General features: G+C 41.6%; 1 protein-coding gene across 1 annotated transcript; it reads right to left on the reverse strand.

Moving 5' to 3' along the window:
* Positions 1-1,257: 1,257 nt before the first annotated feature.
* ISCA1 (iron-sulfur cluster assembly 1) lies at positions 1,258-7,019 on the reverse strand. Its single transcript, XM_084505141.1, has 4 exons — positions 6,857-7,019; positions 5,879-5,932; positions 3,946-4,051; positions 1,258-1,689 (listed from the first exon to the last, which is right to left on the reverse strand). The coding sequence occupies exons 1-4, from the start codon at positions 6,935-6,937 to the stop codon at positions 1,541-1,543; spliced, it is 390 nt and encodes a 129-aa protein (XP_084361267.1). The 5' UTR covers positions 6,938-7,019; the 3' UTR covers positions 1,258-1,540.
* Between the last annotated feature and the right edge of the window lie 894 nt (positions 7,020-7,913).

The raw sequence follows: 7,913 nt of genomic DNA on the forward strand, positions 1-7,913 counted from the left end.
GGACCTACCCAGCTGCAAGCTCAAATCTTCAGCACACTGCTGCTGTAAAGCTGTTCACAAGCACGTGGCATGACTCTAAGAGCCTTAGTCCCTCTTGTCCTCTGCTTCCTATTTCCAGCCTTTTGACTAACTGCTCAGGTCAGTTTCCCAGGCAGACCATCAAGTTACACCTCTTCTACACAAGGAAGTAGCTAGGCTGCACAATGTCCTTGTTGGACAATCAGGGAAATTAGAGATACATTAGGATGGAGCAGTACTTTTTTTCCTACCAGCTTTAGGAAGGCCTGGAGAAACATTTACACTTCTGCCTGAGCTCCTGTAGAAGTACTGAAGACAACCAGCTTGAAAAACACCATCTTAAAAAAGAAATAATCTGGTTAAAAGAAAGTACATTAATCCCAAAGAAAAAATAGCATCCTGTAAGTATAATTGTTTTAATTACTAACTATTTTCAAACAATTATTAAATACAAGTTTTTTGTTTCTGTATCACAAAGATTTCCTGTTACTAAACTGACCTCAGGATGGGAGTTAAATAGAAGTTACCGTTAAGTTTCGTAAGGGAAGAGAATCGTAGTACCTACACAGTCACTGCACGGAGTTCAAATTCTAACAAAATTAGTAGCACACATGGCTACAAAAAGAAAAAAGTATTTGTTTTTCTCTCAAGAAACCCCATGCTTTTAGCTTTGGTGCACAAACAGCATATGAGAGCATATACATGTTCCGTGACCACTGGAAATCTGAATTCTGAGCAGTGTTACCAACTTTGCAGTTTAAGTCAAGAAGGATGAGGACAAACAAGACCTGCTTTACTCCTGCTTTAGCACTCCAGTGCCTGAATGTGTTTCAAGTTGTTGAAACACAAACAAGATAGGCTCTGCCTTCAACAAGGCAAGGAGCAGGATTAAAATTGGATTAGCATATTTTGAAGTATTTCTACAAACAGTGCTCTAACAGCCTACTACATTAATACATTAACTTCTTTTTGGACTTCCTTGGATTTACAGGAAAACAGGATACCAGAAAACCTACACATATAAAACGCAAAAACCATCAGAAATAGAAGAACATAAAGCATCTACATAATCAGTGAACTTTGAAGCTGAAGACCATAGATCTGTATATATAAACAAACACCTATAAATGGTGGTTTTCGTTATTCCCTCCTCCCCAAGTCAAATCAAAATATATTTCTGATAATTGCATGGGGTTTGGATGGGGAATTGTGGGTACAGTGAACAAAGAAAATGACAAATGGGAAGGACAGTGAGGTTTATTTTCTTGGCATGTGAGAGTACAGAGATGTTGCTATAGCACTTGCTGTTCTTACCTTTTGGATCCCAACTCATCACAAATAACAGCATAACTATGTCAGTGCTGGAATATAACACACAATTTAAAATTTCAACATGCTTTATTTTCCTTAATCGTATCCACACTTGACACAGCCTAAGAACCTGAAGAAAATTCATTTGCTTCTGAAAGAAAAACAGCAAGTGTTTTGTGGTGTTCAAAGTCAAAACATTAAGTCCTAAGTTTCAGATGTTAAAGCTTTCTCCACAGCCACATGTTCCTTTGATGTTTGGATTATTGAAGACAAATTCACTGGACAGTTTGTCTTCTACATAGTCCATTTCAGTTCCTAGAAGTGTCAGCTGTGCTTTCTTCTCAATAAACACTCTAACCCCTTGAAGACAAAGAAAAAACATTTACATACAGCAAAATCATTCATCATTTACTTTGAAATTCTGTTTCAACTAGAACTGAATAAACTTTGTTTTAACCTTGATAAAAATGGAAACAAAATTTCAATAATATTATTACAACTTGTTTTCGCTTGACTAACATGCAACACTTTATTTTTTAACCTACTATAACACTAGTGACAGCCTAGCACTGTTATCTGTATGTGTATGTGAATGCATGTATTTTTTGTTTGGAATTAGAAACATAATAACCACAGAAATAAGTTGTAGAATTCCGGAACTAATATCAGCTTTGATACTTCTCATGTATTATAGTTGTTAACCCATTTCCTACCGTTCTTAAAAGTCTGACAACATCTGACCAACAAGAAGTCAAAAAAAAGTTCCTCTCTCACAAGGGAACGTGCTTTGTTCTACCAAAATTATTAGGTCTTCATGAACTATTAGCAGTATTGAATCCTGTACCAAGCCAAATGTGCGGCCTTTCAAAGATATAATAACTTTTAAGGACTAATTAGTAGTTCATCTTAGAAATCAGAAAGAGATCACTTCTCTAAAGCACGCAAAGTATCAGCCTAGAAAGATACTGAACTTTAGATCTCTAAAGTCCACTACAAAGATATGAATGAATTGCCTTAGCTACCTACTGACTTGGGAATAACAAAAAGTAAATTTTAAAGTTGCAAGTAAATTTTAAAGCAACAAGAACTGGTTAAGTTACGAGAGCTTGCTGGAAAGCTGCTCTATTACAGTCAAAATACAAAATATACTGCTAACACAACACAAGTCAGGGGGCAACTGAATTAAATTTGCCCCAAATACATTTTTGGGGAGTACCAAATCCAATCAAAGAGTTTTTGGACTTGATCCATGAAGCAGCCACTTGCTACCTAAAAGCCAGAAAATTTGGGCTGGTATCCAAAGGCACCAGCTCACAGAGTATAGAGCTATATAAAAGTCAAAGCCTTCATTGGAAGTCTGCCTCCAATGGATAAAAGCCTAGCCAAAGAAAACTGCACAGACACATCTGAAATGCTGTCTGGCTTTGAAGCTGTAGGTTTCTGTCTTGACTCAGGGAAACTGCTTTTACCTTCTTCAAGATTGAAATCAGGAAATGCATTCTGAAAAACGTGTTTTCATCCCTATAAAGTCAAAGCAGCTCTCTGAGTCGAGCAGAAGAGGTAATACCAGAAGCAAGCTAAGTTTGAAATCAAGAGGCACATGCAGAACTGTGTGGGACTCTCCATCTCATGCTTTCCAGTTCACATTAATCACTTGCTGAAGCCCTATTTTTTTTATTTTTTTTTTTTCAAGAATAAGGTGTATGGGTTGGTATGGTTTGGAAATATCTTAGTAGATATTTCCAAGACAGCTGGAAGACTTGCTCTGCCCAGCAGCATACCTTTTAAAAAGAAAGTAACTGTGATACAGCATTCTTAATCAAATCTCCTATTTCTCTGCTAGATTAAACGTAATTATCCCAAATGCAAATATAAGAGAGTTCAATAAAGCTTAAAAACAAAGCAAAGCAAAAACTTTTAACACAAAATAAATATTTTAGGAAATTTATAAAAGGAGAATTATTATGCTTCTGTTAAAAAAAAAAAAAAAAGTCCATATCTGACAGAAAGAAATTCTTATAAACATGGAAAAAATGAATGCAAGTTTCAGTACTTTAGCAATATACCTATGATGGGACACACAAAGAAATTATCAGTAATCAAGCTTAAACACCAGCATACGAAAAATGCTTAATTCGAATTGTAGAAGTGTTGTTACAAAACATTTCAAAGATCAAAAGCATAAATCGGTTAAAAACAAATTACCTATCAATGAAGCATGAGACTCATTAGAGCAAATAGCTCCTATATCTTTTTGCAAATAAGATCTTTATTTTGCCAAGCCTTGCTTCAGGTATGCTGATAAAGTATCCCTTTATACACTCATGGTTCTGTATTTTCTCTAAATATCCAGTTAGCCACCTCCAAAGACATGAGTGACAGGCTATATGACTTATACCACGCAGTAATCTCTGAACCAGAGACTGCAAAGCTGCAGATTTTAGGGGGTAACTTCAACACAGAAAGCAATGCAACAGTAATCCCAGTATCAGAAAGCTACCACCTCTTGCTGTAACTTGCTACTTCGAAGAGTTTCTAGCCTGTCCCTTCAAATTTGCAATTAGGTTCTTCTCCCCTGTCACCACAAAAGTTTGCTGTACTGCATCAGAAACTCACCATCTTGAACTACTTCTTCATCAGAGTCTCCTTTAGACTTTGTGTATTCTAACGTGTAAGAGAGTCCATTGCATCCTCTTGTACGAACACCTACTTTCACACCTACCTGAAAAAAACACAACCCAGAAACGTAGAAAAAAATCATTCTTAAGCCTTTTCTGCGGTACCTAGATAAAACGCATATAAAACACAAAATGCTGACATCTGTTCTCCACTACCCCAAAGACAGTGCTAAAACAGAAGTACATTAGTATTATAGATTAATAGGTAACACTTTTTCCCTTTTACAAAATTGACTACTAAGGTAATTATTTGATGCTTACCGTTACAACTGTGGACCAAACTCTAAAGTATTTTTAAAAAAAGTCTTGAAGTAAAATAGAAGTAATGGTAAACTATTGGCTCTCCTGTAGGTGCCTCCTCTCATAAAGACGGTGAAATTTTAAACATGTTTTTGTGACTTCAAGTTAAAGATTATTCAGATGGTAATTCAGGCGCTATTTTCAGATTACTTACAGTAATTTAATTATGAAGCTGTGAGGCCAGGCCAAGGGCAGTGGCTAGATTTTTACACTCCTCCTCTAATGACCATCAGAAAACTTTTACTTCAATCCAAAGTTCTGAAAGAAATTACTTTTATTTCTTCATTACCCCCTACTGCCATTCACCCGTAAAGCTCAATTCCTTCCTTACACCAGATGTGTCCATTTGCTTCAAGCTTTAATTCTTGTTAAAAGCCAACACAGATGGAATATTTGTAACCAGCGACAGCTATTCAATACTGACAAAAAGAGCATCTGTGCAGGTAAAGAACTAAGTGAAGGTGGCAAAGAAACAGAAAACTATGTGTGCACAAGAATCTTTCAGTAGTGGCTGTTCCATTTTCAGCATGCAACTGCTTCGTAATTAAATATGAAAAATATGCTGTCTATCCACATTATCAATGTTATGATAAAAACGTATAGAAACATTATCACTCGCTACCAAGTGGGATTCCAGATAAACAATGTACAATCTGTCCAGACTAAACAGCTCTCTCTGCAGGAGCTGCAAGATAAAAATATGCTGGAAAACAGGAACACCATCTATAACAAGAAGGTGACTGACCAGCTAAGCAGTAGGCTTTGGGCTTCCTTATAACGGGTTAAAGCATTAGAACAAAGAGTCTAGATAGGTGCAGATGTACAGGAAGCAAAAGAAACAATGGGCCTTGTACCATGCTTGGAAGAGAAATATACTTTGTGAAATAGTACTTGCTGTGAAGCAGAAAACCTAATGTTTGTTTTTATAATGGTTAGAAAGCAAAACTGTGTTTTCTTCCTATGAAGAAAAAGATGACAAGCTCAATTACATAGTAAAATGGTGATTATTTATACATAAAGACTCTCTCTCTCTAAAATATATGAATATATACACATATTTATATAATCACACAAATAAATGTAATATTTATACGTTTAAATATAAATAACAAATATATGTCTATGTTTTTATATATACATATATATAAAGAAAAATGCATTTTCTGTCAAGGTTCTCAAGAATTGTATGTTTTCCAATGGGTATTAATCTAGCTTTGTAATTATTTACTTCGCAGTGAGAATTCCTACAAAAAACAACTGGTAACATCCTAACAGTTGAAGATCTCTGGTCCTACCAGAAGTCATGAATATGCAACATTAGAAAACAATTAAAAAATAGCTTAAAAATACTTTGAAGCTTAACCTTTTTCTTTACCTTTATCTTTGTGAAGAGTAACCGTACAATGAAATGTCATTATAGCTAGTTATTTCCTGCACTTTATAAAGAAATGACACTGGATAAACATGCTTACACAAAGCCCTCCAAACAAAAGACACCAACATCTCTAAATTCCTTAGCACATTCCTTAATACCTCAGCAGTACCTATTGGGTGGCCTTGTTTACACTTACGTGCTCAGGTTTATCTTTAAGAAGTTGCTTTATCTTCTGCACGGCTGATGGGGTCTGAAAAAGAAAAATATGCACATCATTCTGAAATGTTCCTTTTTATTTGTAGTGAATGCCTGCACATACTAAAAAGCATGTAACGTACATATTGGAAAAATTTCTGACTTTGTGTGCAACCTAATTGTGTCTCACGTTTTAATTCCTTCTCCTATCCGAGATGTCCACCTTCAGCCCCAGCCATCTGTCAGCACTGACTAGCCTATGGGGGCGTGAGATACGCTCTTATGGGAGCATAGATAGGACAAGGGCAATGGCTTTAAACTAAAGGACGGTAGGTTTAGGTTAGATATTGGGAGGAAGTTCTTCACTCAGAGGGTGGTGAGGCCCTGGCACAGGCTGCCCAGAGAAGCTGTGGCTGCCCCATCCCTGGGGGTGCTCAATGCCAGGCTGGATGGGGCTTTGGGCAGCCTGGTCAGTGGGAGGTGTCCCTGCCCATGGCAGGGGGTGGAGCTGGGTGATCTGTAAGGTCCCCTCCAGCCCAACCCAGCCTGCGTTCCCCGTGAAGCCCGATCTCCCCGTGTTTACCGCTCCGCACGGCCCAGGCAGGCAGCGCACGGCGCCTGCTCGCCTCCTTCCCAACACACAGGCCGCCAGCCCACAGCCAGCCAGCCAGCCAGCCAGACGGACAGACCCCTCCAGAACCTCCCCCCACGACAGCACCTTGCTCCCCAAGGTCACTGCCACGACTCAGCCCTCACCGACCCCGTGCCTGCGGAACCTTCACCCCACACCCGCCGCAGCCAAGCCCCAGCTGCGCATTCACGGGCCCCCCACAACGCCCGCCGTGCCCGCAGTCCCCGCTCGCGGCCGTTAACGGCTTCACTCCCCCCCCCCCCCCCCGGCCGTTAACGGCTCCATCCCCCGGCCGTTAACGGCTTCACTCCCCCGGCCGTTAACGGCTTCGCCCCTCCGGGCACTGACCAGCGTGAGCGCGGCTCGCGTTGCCTGCAGCTTCCTCTTGCTGACGGCGCGCACCGTGGCCCGCACCACCGACGAGGCCATGGCCCCTCCGCGCCGCCCTCGGCCATGGGCGCCGCCGACGTCACGCCGTGACGAGGCCGCCGCGCCCCGAGGGCGCCGCGCCCTCATTGGCCGAGGGGCTGTGATGGACGGGGGGAGGGCCCGCCCCTCGCCCCGCCCCGCCCCGCCCCTCGCGGCGGTGCTGCGCCACCGCGGCCGCGCTGAGGCGGCGGGGGTGGTGGCGGCGATAGGGCGCGATAGGCGGCGCCCGGCGCTCCCATCCCCCGCTGGGAGTCACCTCCTTTACCACTGAACATACAAGTGGTGAAGCAGAAATCTTCTATTAGTTTATTAATGTTACATTCTACATTCATATTTAGCTGTAAACTGTTAGTTTAGTTTATTGCAATGAGTTTTGACACTGTTTTTTAAGAAACGTTTTACTAATGCAGCGCATCTCTTCAGAATTTTTCTACGTATGTGAAGAGTCGCTCCCTTGCGAGTGTACTCCCAACAAGGCAAGAAGGCTCTTGGATAAAAAGAAAGTTATTGAGAACCTAACTGTTATCTTACCTTGATTCCCAGTCATAGCATGGCTTAAGTTGGAAGGGGCCTTACACATCACCCAGCTCCACCCCCCTGCCATGGGCAGGGACACCTCCCACCAGCCCAGGCCGCCCAAAGCCCCATCCAGCCTGGCCTTGAGCACCTCCAGGGATGGGGCAGCCACAGCTTCTCTGGGCAGTCCATGCCAGTGCTTCACCACAGTTTCTTCCTTACATCTAGCCTAAACCTCTAATCTTCTAGTTTAAAGCCATTACTCCTTGTCCTATCACTCTGCTCCCTGACAAGGAGTCCCTCCCCACCTTCCTGTAGGCCCCCTTTAGGCACTGGCAGGCTGCTGTAAGGTCTCCCCAGAGCCTTCTCTTCTGCAGGCTGAACAACCCCAACTCCCTCAGCCTGTCTTCATAGGAGAGGTGCTCCAGCCCTCTGATCATCCTTGTGGCCCTCCTCTGGG

The sequence above is a fragment of the Aythya ferina genome, assembly GCF_964211825.1.
Source record: "Aythya ferina genome assembly, chromosome: Z".
Lineage (NCBI taxonomy): Eukaryota > Metazoa > Chordata > Aves > Anseriformes > Anatidae > Aythya > Aythya ferina.